At 43.0% G+C, this 11,905-nt stretch overlaps 1 protein-coding gene across 1 annotated transcript in view; it reads left to right on the top strand.

Annotated features, from left to right (window-relative positions):
• The first annotated feature begins 64 nt into the window (after nt 1-64).
• The window catches only part of PSKH1 (protein serine kinase H1), a 38,128-nt gene continuing 26,287 nt past the window's right edge, over nt 65-11,905 (top strand). Inside the window, exons 1-3 of the mRNA XM_026856887.1 lie at nt 65-357; nt 1,488-1,645; nt 2,766-3,797. Coding sequence (XP_026712688.1) covers nt 2,853-3,797 — 945 coding nt within the window. The 5' untranslated portion in view covers nt 65-357; nt 1,488-1,645; nt 2,766-2,852. The remainder of the gene's footprint in view (nt 358-1,487; nt 1,646-2,765; nt 3,798-11,905) is intronic.

Raw genomic sequence — 11,905 nt, 5'->3', positions numbered from 1 at the left:
CCCAGAGCGTCCCCTCACGGGGACGGGTGCGGTGCTTCCCAGGCCTGGAGCCGAGCCTGCCGCGGGACGCCTACCGACACCGGCCCTGGGTCCCCTCCCTGGAAAGGGTGGGGGAAGAGCTGTCTAGTTCGGGCTGAGTTATGAAAAACGATCCGAGTTTTGAAAATCCCGGTCGGTTCGACCAATTCTGGTCTGCCACCGGCTCCAGCACGCTGCCTGCAGTGCTGCTGGAGCCCCAGCCCCGGGTTTCCCCTCAGAAATCCACCGAAAGCTTCCGCTGCCAGCCACGTGACTGGTAATACCAGATTTATGTCAGGCAGTAAGAGGCACATTTGAGATCTATTAGTAAAACTAAAGGTAAGGTGCTTTCAGCTCTGCTCTCTGGCATAGGTATGATTTGAAGGATGTTGTGTGTGAGCACTTCAGAGCTGGTATCTTCAGATTTCCTTACTGGCATCTCAGAAAAGCAAAATTAAATAGCTTCCGGTTCAGAGAGATTTACTTGGTGGTGGAAGGCCTGCTAGGCCTTGGGTGGGTTAGTCACGTAGCTGACACTCCTTGTCCAGAGGGATACCCTTAGGTATTAAACTGTTAAGACCCTGATATTTACAGTGAGGTGGAGGATGCTCTGCTGAGCCGTGGGATGCAAGGTGCTGGCTGTCCAAGGAGGGAAGTGGATAGACATAACACAAACACCATGTTCCCTTTCACCACTCACACCTGCAGCTCAGGTTTGTTCTCCTCTCAAATAGCTTGGCATCTGCCGAGTATGTGATTTCCTGCTCGGAGGGGACTTGTAGTGCCCCATTTCTCTAATACCCGGTCCCAAACCGTTCCCGGTCCCAAACCATTGGTGATTATTACACAGGAGCATTTCTACCTGCACTGACATGGGCTTAAGTGTTTTGTTGCTGGCTGTGGCATGCAGCTCGGGTTCTGTAGGCTTCACCAAGACCCTTACACATATGAGGAGGAGTCACTGACATACTGGTAGTTGATGCCTGTTCTCGGTTAATGTTATTAGTGGATTTATATATGACATTTTCAAGCTCAGTGTTTGGCCCTCATTGGTTTTGTCTACGGGTGGGATATTTTACACAGCTGCTTCTCTATATGTGGAATTACGCTGTTTGTGGATGCTCTCATTCCATTTCTCTGTTAACTTAATATGTTTTAAGGTACAATAATGCTGCGAAAAACTCTCAGAGGCATTACTCAAGACTAGCTGGAGTATTTTATTTACTTTTTTGTCATGGTACTTTAATCTGAAAGAACATGCAGTTATGGCATAGCACTTGGTGAAAGTCAGTTAAGATTTCTGTGAAGTTGCTTTTTGCTTCTACTACTTGCACCTTACTATAGGCATGTTTGTGCGTGGTTGGTGTGCTTGACTTTGCGCTACTGCCAGGAGGTCTTCCATAAGAAGTTACTCTGATGATGTCTGATTTTGAAATTGAATCTTAACTAAAGCCTTGTTTTCTTTCCAGATTGGATGTAGTATAAACTTCTTCTGGATGTCCCTCTAAAACATTTATATATCCACGTAATTGTCCTGATGGAAGACCAGCTGGGGTTCCCGTTCTGCTCTTTGTGCTGAATATTTGCTTGGAGAGGTGGTGAATGAGTGAAGACAGGCTCGGTGATGGTAAGGCGTGCGATTACATTTCAAGGCTAACAGCTTTTCTTTAGCCTTCTGTGAAGGCTCAGGCACCATATTGATGGGCTCTGAGCCAAAGAGTAGAAATTAAAACTGCTTGGCTAACTGCCAGAGCACATACAGGCAGTTTCTCCATCTCCTAGCCAGTCATACTGTTTTAATCAGCACCTAAAGACTTGTTGAAGTGCAGCTGATTTGGTTCTGTTGGAATACAGTGTGATGAGCAAGACCTCCCTTTGCTCTAGGCTGGAACAGCTGGTAGAAATTCCCATTCCTACATGCAGCTCCATATGGAAAACCGGAAGTGCCATTTGGTACCTGAAGATGCAGAAAAAAGCAAAGCTGAGTCAGGATGTTAAAATATGTCAAAGCCCACCTTGATTTCTTTGGGTTTGTAGGGTGATGGAATTGTTAGCTAAAAGCTGTTCTGGTTCAATAAGGGCTGCCTTTTTGCACAGGATGGAGTGAGTTAATCAGTAAAATGCACCTTAAAAAAGAGTGTGCCTCTATCTCCTTATTCCCTGCCTCCTGTGCAGTTTCCTTGATCCCCAGAAGCACAGTAGGGAGAGGTTTAAGACATTGGTACAGCTTCAATATAAAGAAAATCTTAGGAAGATTTGTTAAATGAACAAGTTGCTGAGATACTTTATGGAGTTTCTAGTGAAAAAATTCAGAACTATAAGATATGGAGTGGCTGCTGTCTTAGGAAGTTGAGCAGATTAAACAAAATCAAAGAAAATGCTTGACTCTCTCCTTAATTGGGTTTTTATTAAGCAGTTAGGCTGGATGAGATGACCTCCAGAGGTTTCTTCCAGCCTCAGCCATTCTGTGACACTGATTCAGTGCTCCACTAGAAGTGTAAAACAAACTATGCTTAATAAAAAGAGATACTGTTTGATTTTCACAGATATCTGTTCTGTCTGTGAGTGTGTTTGTGTAGGCACTGTTCACTAGCGTGTGATGAAAGCAGCAAAGCACTGCACATGCTCTGTAGTGCAGTACAGTGAAAATCCCAAACTCTTAGTTGTGGTAGCAGGGCTCCATTGAGATGTGAACCACTTGCTACCTTGATTTCTGTTTATCTGTTTCTTCTCATTCTTTTCCTAAGGTTCAAATCTGGGAATTGCCCTGGATGTTGTTGCTGCTGATGCTGCCCTGGGAAAATGCCTTGATAGGGAATTAACACCATTCAGTGATGGGCTGTGGGACAAGCAAAGTGCTTCCCGAGCCCCCTAAAGATGTGCAGCTAGACCTGGTTAAAAAAGTCGAACCTTACACAGGCCATAATGACATATACAAGCATTTCATCAAAGATGACTGTGGGACTGTCATCAAAACAGGCTCTCCCTCGCCTCCCCGTCACGCTAACCCCTATCCCGGGAACCACCTGCCTGCCCACGTGGACCAGCCTGAGCCCCGCAAGAACAAAGTGGCTAAATACCGTGCCAAATTTGACCCCAGAGTGACAGCCAAGTATGACATTAAAGCCCTGATCGGGAGAGGGAGCTTTAGCCGTGTTGTACGGGTGGAACACAAGGCTACCAAGCAGCCCTATGCGATCAAGATGATAGAGACCAAATATCGGGAGGGGAGGGAGGTGTGTGAGTCAGAGCTCAGTGTGCTACGACGGGTTCGGCACACCAATATCATCCAGCTTATTGAGGTGTTTGAGACCCAGGATCGTGTGTACATGGTGATGGAACTGGCAACTGGAGGAGAACTGTTTGATCGAATCATTGCTAAAGGTTCCTTTACCGAGAGAGATGCTACGCGGGTGCTGCAGATGGTGTTAGATGGTGTGAAGTACTTGCATACGCTGGGGATCACGCACCGGGACTTAAAACCAGAGAATCTGCTGTACTATCATCCAGGAACAGATTCCAAAATCATGATTACGGACTTTGGACTGGCAAGCGCTCGGAAGAAGGGAGACGACTGCCTGATGAAAACCACGTGCGGGACCCCAGAGTACATTGCTCCTGAGATCCTGGTCAGGAAGCCCTACACGAACTCTGTGGACATGTGGGCGCTGGGTGTGATATCATACATTCTCCTGAGTGGCACTATGCCCTTTGAAGATGACAACCGTACCCGCTTGTATCGGCAGATCCTGAAAGGGAAATACAGTTACTCAGGCGAGGTGAGTGTGCTGAGCCTTGTAACAAGGCAAAGTCAAGCAAGAAGCTCTCCATAGGTGGGTCTTTGTGATGACCAGAAGCTGGCTGTTTTGTGCAGCGTGGTAACATTACCAGGGTTAAAAAAAAGTAATCTGTGATTCTGTTTTTTAAAACCCTTTCCTGTTTTCTGTCTGCTTCCAAAACTGCCTCCAGTGCAGCATAGTGAGGTCCTTTAAAAAACTGTGTATCTAAAGAAGGGATCTCTTCCTGTAGAACAAGAAGGGAGGGATTGACAAAACTGGGATGCTTGTGGGTTTCTAGCTGGGAAGACCTCTGCCGTGGTAAGCTGCTGTTTGATGCTTCAGCACTGAAACTTGTGCTTGGGTGAGTATTTGAAATGTAGTGTGTACATACCTAGTTTACTTTTTCATACAAATCCAAATGTAGTCTGAAAAATATCTTTGCTGAAAGACAAGGGTGTGGCAGACAAAGGGGCACTTGCTTCTTAAATCTGGAGACATAAGCATTTCTGAGATCGGTCTGCATTGTCTCCTGAGCTTAGTGTGTGACAAAATTGAGGATTGGAGGGTAGTTTTCTTAGATAACTATGGAAAGAGGAACCTTTGGGAATAGATTTTAAGCAGAAGATGGGTACCCCTACCCTCCTGGAGTCCCATCACGCCGCAGAATGCCAGGTGCCAAGCTGACACAACTCCTGCTAAATTGCTTCTGGTCATGGTGAGAGATCTTGGTTACCAGCTAGCTCCTTTACCAGCACAATTGCCAAGTGTAGGCATAAGCTCACTAAGAATCACACATAATAGAAAGTGGAGGTATCCAAATTTGCCAGTCGTGCTTCTGCCTGTATCCCTCACTGGAAATATTTAAAAAATGAAGCTTTTATAACTTCTCCTCTCTTAATAAGAGAGGAAAGTGTTTAGATTCCTCAACACCATGACTTTGTGAGGTGAAGCCCACTGAGAAAGTGTTAATGAGTGGCTAAGTTTATGATTCTGAAAAGACAGTAAAATAGCTGTCAAAAAACTCAGACTAAATCAATGATTGTTCTCATCTTTTTAGGTGTGACAGGTATGTTGGCATTTTAATGATGGATGGAACAGTCTAACATGTTAAGTTTTAAAACATATTAAGCTGCTTTATAATTCTGTTTAAAATAAATCACACTGAAGGATTTTCAGAGGTGTCAATAAGTCTTTTATACTTTAAAGCCATCAGGTCAGCTTGTGTTACTAGTTGGAATATCCAAGTTAAATGAAGCTAAGGAGTATTGGTGTTTGCACAGGAGGTCACCGAGGAGAGCCCAGATTTGATATCTTTGTGAATCTTGTTAATGTGCTCCTCAGAAAGTCCCTGGTGTGCAGAAGAGACACAAAAGTCATAAACCCCCAAATTTGGCACTTTCTTAACCAAGTGTGTTATTTCCTTCAGAAACTGAAGCGTTTTATCAGCTGCTTCTTTGAACTCCCAGCTTCAGCTGACTTTGGCAGCCTTTGCTTCTTTTGTTAACTCGCTGTGTTAATATGATTTGTTAAGCAGTTGCAGAGTTTTAAGAATGTAGTTGGGTTTTCCTAATGCAGAAATAGATTAATTACCAGCAGCATGTAACGTCTGCAGGGTCACACTGAAGGCCAAAGTCCTAGTTACCTAGTTTACCTTATAACTGGTGGTAGCAGCTATGTTAACTGATTTTTCTTGTGTGAAAAGGCCAGTTCACTTTGACGCTTGTTGTGTAGTGGAAGTCATTTCAAGTGCATGCACCTTCAAGTGCATGCCTTGGCTCAGCCTGAATGTTGGCCTCTAGATAGCAGAGTTCAGAGCTTTCTAGATGCCTTGTCCAAACTCAGGTTTGATCCTTTTTAGCTCACCCCATTGTGTTTGTCTTGGCTGTTCCTTTTTCTCCTCTCCTTACAGTTGTTTATTTTGAAAAAGCGGTGTGGTGGTTTGGGTTTTTTGGGGGGGTTTTTTGGTGAAAGTTCTCCCTTTTATTTTGCTTCTCTAGTTCTGTGTCAGCTTTGTGCCTCTTGGTGCCAGAAGATCAGTGAGGCCATTGATTTTTTTTTTTTTTGCTTTTTCCTTTTGGGACCTGCTTTTATTCTTAACCTTTCTAACATTCTGTGATAATGAGTTCCATTGCTTATTTACAAAACACATGGAAAAGGCCTTCCCTCCTCTTAGCTTTTATTTGCCTCTGTTCATTTAACTGGTATATTTCTATGTACATCTCCTTAATCCCCAATTACTTGAGAAACTAGCGAATAACTTTTCCATGTCCACCTGTCAGTTAGCTTTATACTGCTTTAGATTCCTTCTTTTTTTGAGGCTGAAGATCCATCTGTGCTTAGTGTCTTATGGAATATATTCCATAAATCTGATTTTTGCGTTAGCCTTCTCTAGGCTCCTTGTAATCTTTAGGATGGGGTGATACATGAGCACCATGGCTTTGTGTCATGGCATGAAAAGGCCTCTCTGGTTGTTCACTACTTCATCCCATAGGATTTCTGATACTGTGAGGTTTCCTGAGTGGTAATAGATGATTTAGGGATGTCATGGTGCCTACATAATTTGGTGGATTCCTCTCAGCTTGTGTTTAGTAATATTGACTTTTGTGACTCATTCAACTTTGTCATGTGCTATTTTTACCTTTCTGCAGATTTTTAAAAATAAGTTTAGCATGCTATCCAGGACAGGTTTTGCCTGTTATTGTGAAATGTGGTAATTCTGGAGTTTTAGAAGCAAGTGGTGGGATACAAGTTTGACAGCTGATAAATGATGCTGGTGATACTGAGCTGTTGAGGTTAAAAACGAAGCTGAGGAAGTAGTGAGAGACCTCATGATAAACTGGCTGATGTCTGGTGTGGACAAACTTGATTTGGTCCCATGGGAAGAATTTCTGTAAATGATGATGGGCCCTGAAGGTGCTTCTTGTTCTTCAGAAGAAACAATTTGAGCTTAAACACTTCTAAACATCATCTTGATACTTGTGATCAAAAGCCAACTGATATTAGGAATTAGTGTTGCTATTGCAGATATCCTTGCTGTCCCATGCCAATTATCCACCTGTGTTTGAATGTTGAGTGCAGTCCTGTTTCTCCCTGAAAAAAACCCCAGAATTAAAAAGCATATGAAGAAGGGCAGTGTAAATAGTCAAAGGTATGGGCAGGCTTCCATTTGAAGAATGAGTGATCAGAGCAGGGCCCTTCCTCCAAAAAAATAAATATTTGAGTGGGGCCTCTGACCAAACTCAGTACAGCCATAGGCAGAATAGGGAGAGTGAATAGAGAGCAACTGTTTCAGCATTCCCTGGGGTAATTTAATCTGATGTTGTCTGGTCCTTGTGCCAGAACTGAATTATTTTGAGAAATTTTGTGACTTCATTGCAACTGGGGCCACTAGAAGGTTGTAGGTTGTATACACAAAAGCAGCATGTGTCACAGAGAAAGGATTAGACTATGTATTTTGAAAGTGCCTGTGCACAAGCCTGAAGCATTTTACTTGTTATCCCACCACAAATTAGATACTTAAGGAGTCTATTATGGATACTATGTGTTACATGAGTGGTTGTTTTGGAAAGCTGTAGATGTTATACTGCTTGGAAAGCAAATATGTGTCAGCCTGTATTTTTTGCCCAGATACTTTCTATTCTTCTAGAGTCAGAGAAAATGGATGCTTTAATTTACTGGTATAATTAAGTCTATGCCCCTAAATTGCAGGCGTGTTTGACTGTAGCCAGGTATTGGCAGGAGATGCAGTAACAGGCTGCCCACTTTGTGAATAAATTCTAGGTGAAAACAAAGTGAGCCAGAGATTTACAGATGTCTGGCATGTTTCTCACAACCTTGCCAGCTTTCTTAAAGCCCTCTTCTGGACTTTTAAATGCTTCCAAATTTCAGATGTTCACAGAAAATTGCTACTCTTTTTGTGTTATGCTGGAAGAAGTGGGAAGATGTCAGAAATGAGGCTGTTGATAAATTTGTCAGACTAATGGAAATGGCAGGAGCTGTAAATCCTGTATTATTTGGAGCAAGAATGGGCAGAATGCTTGACTGTGTTGCAGAAGGTGTCTGTCTCTGACAGATGCAGAAGCAGAGATTTCATGGGAATGACTGCTTTTCTTCTCTGTAATGTGAACTTTGAAGATGTGAAATGGAAAAGAAAATGTTAAAAGAAGTCCATGAAGTAAAGCACACAGAGCTGACAGCTTGAGCTGTGTGGCTCAGACAAGTTTCCGTGGGGAAGGAGGGAGCTGTCTTCCGAGCTACGTTGCCACACCATGTCATGCGATGGCAGTGCTATGAATTTGCTGCGAATTGGTGCCGAGTCCCACTTTTTGAAAGGTCTGCCCTCAAAACCTGGTCGTAGAGGACAAAGCTGTATTGTGAGATGAATAAAAGCCAAGGTGCACACTGACCTGAGAAGCAGCTCTATCTTCTTGAAAAACAAGTGAGCTCATGTCCAGCTAATGTAATTGCTTTCTGACTGGGACCCTTTTTCCACCACTCTCCTGTTCCTGGAGTGTGAGGTCTGTTTGAAGAGGCTATTAGCAGATCAATAGGAGAGGTCTCCCATAATAGGTTATTCAGATACTGCTGACATCACTGCTCTGATTATCTCTTGTATCTCCTTCTGTACTTTCTGAACTGCTTGGAGTAATGGATAGGGTGAGGAATGAAATAAAGCTGTCTTTGTAACTTTGCATTCTAAGCATCTCTGAGTAAGGGTTATTGTGGACTATTGAGACTGCATTTGATGTAGCCTGCTACAAAGTCATTCTTTTTCACTTGTTTTGTTAGAACTCACTAAAAAGAAGATTTGACAATATTTTAATTGAAATCTTGGGGATAAAACTGATTTTTGGGGATCTCTTTGTAGCTTAAAAAGTTGTCTGAATAAAGCTGGAATTCCATTCACAGTTTCCTTTGTATTTGAAAGTGCATAAATGAACATTGGACCATTGCTATCCTGCCAGGACAGGCTTGCTCTGGTTCTATTTCAAAGCTTGTCCTGTTGAATGATGATACTTTCATGTTGCTTTACACACCTGCAAAACTTGCTGGAAGAAGTGGGAGATAATACATGTTATGGTTAAATTGAGAAACTGAGCTAGGGTGTATGGATTGTTATGGTTTTGATTACTGATCTGGGCCTTGTGGTGTGTATTCTTATTCATAAAACAGAATCAGCTTTTTGTGGTATGCTCACTGTGGGTGAGGTTGGTGTGTGCTGGTGTGGGAACATCTCTTAATCAGTTTAAAACCAAAAAACTTGTTCTAAATAATGGTGCTGGTGGATAAATTGATAAATGTGATGTAAGGAGAGACATGTTTGATGGCTGAAGGAAGCTGGGCATTGCTAGTCTGTAGGAGCTCTGCAAGGGACTTAGCAGTCATGCGGAGAGATGATCTGGTTTTGTGTGGCTTGCTTAGATTTTTCCAGTGTGTTTAATGAAGTTCCGCACCAAAGGCTCTTGAAGGAACTTTGCAGCTGTTAATGCAATAGTGGCCTTCGTATGGATCAGCAGTTTGCCGAAGATAAGCATGACGTTGAAATATGTGGTCAGTTCCACTGGGAAGGAAAAAAACAGTGATGTTTGAAGGATCTGTTCCCTTCTGCCCAAAAGCCATCGGGACAGAGTTTGCTAATGAAGCTGCATAGTCGCTGATGATAGTTCTTCAGATGGTGAAAACGAGGGCTGTGGACCTTAGAAGTTTGCCTGAGTTCAAATAGTGACTGGATGAATTAATGGAAGACAGATCAATGAAGAGAATGAAACTAAAAAGCCCCAAGTATGGATAAAGAGGTCCCCAAGCCACACATTTTTGAGGCTTGAGACTATAGGGGGGTGGTGTTAATTGCAACATAGGGACTGTTCTCTTGGGCTCTCCCTCTGTATCTGATGTTGGAGGTGCCATACTGTACTGGCTAGACCTTTGATCCAGTAACCTCCAGTCCTGTTAGAGGTGCTTAGGCTTTCCTTCTCTCATTTCATCCCTTAACCAGAGGATTCATCCACTCCCAAGAGTTACTGAGCTGGGTAACAGGCAGCCTGCAGAGCAGGTAGTGCTCTGAGGTTGTGCATCCAGCATTTGATACACCTGTCTGCGTGTCCAAAATTTTCAACGCTCCCATCAGATGTGGATGGAGCAGGTACCACGTGTCTTGTGCAATTCTGAGTTGTGGTTTGGAGGCAGCATTGTTTCAAATGAGTTTGAGAATCGGAAATCAATCCTAAGGCTTATCAACTCCCATGGGCTAATTTTACTTGCTGCATAATACTCCTTTGGAAGAGCTAGACATGTAAAAAGTGAGGAGGGTAAGCATTTCCAATTAAATGGAAATGTTCTTGAACTCTTTAATTATGATCTGATGCTGGAGTTCCCCTGTAGGTAGGTGAAAAAGCAGGCAATGTATACAGACTGAATGGTAAAAAAAGTACATTTTGCAGATGATAAAATTAGTTTAACTTCCCCTTCAGAAATGTGTTGTGTTTTTTTTTTTCCCTTGGAAGAAATGAGTCTATCTTGACATTATACATCTGTAAAGGAAAATGTGGTGTGAATTGCATTCTGCTTCTGACTCTGCCCTTCTCTGCTCAGTGACTCATTCAGATTTGAAACATGAACGCAGAACTTCTCTAGCTGTCCTGCCTGGCTGGCTTGCTCCCTGGTGATACAATGGCTTCATTCTCTGACAGCTCCCCTTGCTAGTTAGTGTTGCTGTTCAGAGTTCTGCTTACTTAATCTTTGCATTACCAGCAACATCCCAAGATGCTGTCTTCCCTGTTGCTTCTACTGTCAGAGGTGCAGGGGTGACAGTAATTTTGGTGATGGCTGCTAAACCCCCCTGTCTAAGCATTTAAGGGGTTCTTTCTGATCCCATGAGCATGCAGTGCCTTTCCTCTCTGGCTTCACATGGAATACAAACCCTTCTGTAGTTTCAGAAACTAGTGTCTTTCACATGAAGGCATGTTTAAAAACATGTCTCCTGCAAACCGAGGGTTCTTTTGAGTCTTCACTAAAGTCTTAATTTTCAAGGCTTGATCATTCTTTATTTAAAAACTGGCATTTTCTCTCTAAACAGCAAGCCCTTCAGTCAGACTCTCATTTTAAGTCTTTGCAGCATCCCTTTTTCCTGCCAAGTACGTTCATGCTCTGTTCTGACATATGCAGGTCTCTGCTGTGCGGTTTTTCCTATAGCTCGTTTCCTTGCCACTTCCTCCCAGATTTCTTCTTCTTCATGTCTTTATTTGGGTAACTTACACTTTCTACCTAGGCTCCTTTGCAACCTAGGTTCACCCTGTGGCTGCTTGTTAGCAAAGATTGTAATGCTGAAAGGGAGTGCTGTGGTCTATTAGACTGTTCCTGACATGCATGGCAGCTCCCTAGGATAACCAACAAGACTGGAGACTTGCTCATAAACATGGGTTTTAAGTGGTTGCAATATGGAAGAATGAGTAAAATGCACATTAAAATAATGTAACAACTTTATACTATTTTTTGTAGCGATGGCACCTTTTGAAGTTACATCAAGTCAGATAAAGAGCACCTATTTCTAAATCTATATGCCATTATCTGTGATAACTTTATGAAGAAATGGATGGCATTCATGAATTGGTTCTGCTTTTTATTTTACAACAGACTGACAAACTCTAGTCCATACAGTATCAACAAACAGTTGGTCTGGCTTGCTGCAGTACAGTGTTGCAATGCCTACCACTGAACTTAAAATTGTAGGAAGATTTAGAAACAGTGACCTCAGCAAGTCTCTGATCCAAACCCCTGTTCAGAGCAGGGCTAAATTTAAAGCTAGATGAGGTTGCTTAACACCTTGTTCACTCAAGCCTTGAAAGCTTACAAGGGTGGAGATGTCACCACCTCTCTGAGGCGCCTGTCCCGGGGCTGCCCCAACCTCATGGAAAATGTGCTTTTCATTACATCCAGTCAGAATTTATCGGGCTGCAGCTTGACAGTCACTAATTGCTTTTCCACTGAGCGTCTCTGAGACATTTGGTGTGGTGTCAGCCTCTGAGTGCCCTGACAGTACTGGCAGATGCAGTTAAATCCCAGCTAGTTGTGGTTCTTTGGGATGGTGGGCCTCCTCTCCCGTATATCAA

Source organism: Athene cunicularia (assembly GCF_003259725.1).
Source record: "Athene cunicularia isolate RWA chromosome 11 unlocalized genomic scaffold, athCun1 chr11_part1, whole genome shotgun sequence".
Classification (NCBI taxonomy): Eukaryota; Metazoa; Chordata; class Aves; order Strigiformes; family Strigidae; genus Athene; species Athene cunicularia.
Note: the sequence above shows the minus strand (reverse complement) of the source record. Positions and strands in the feature narration are given on the sequence as shown.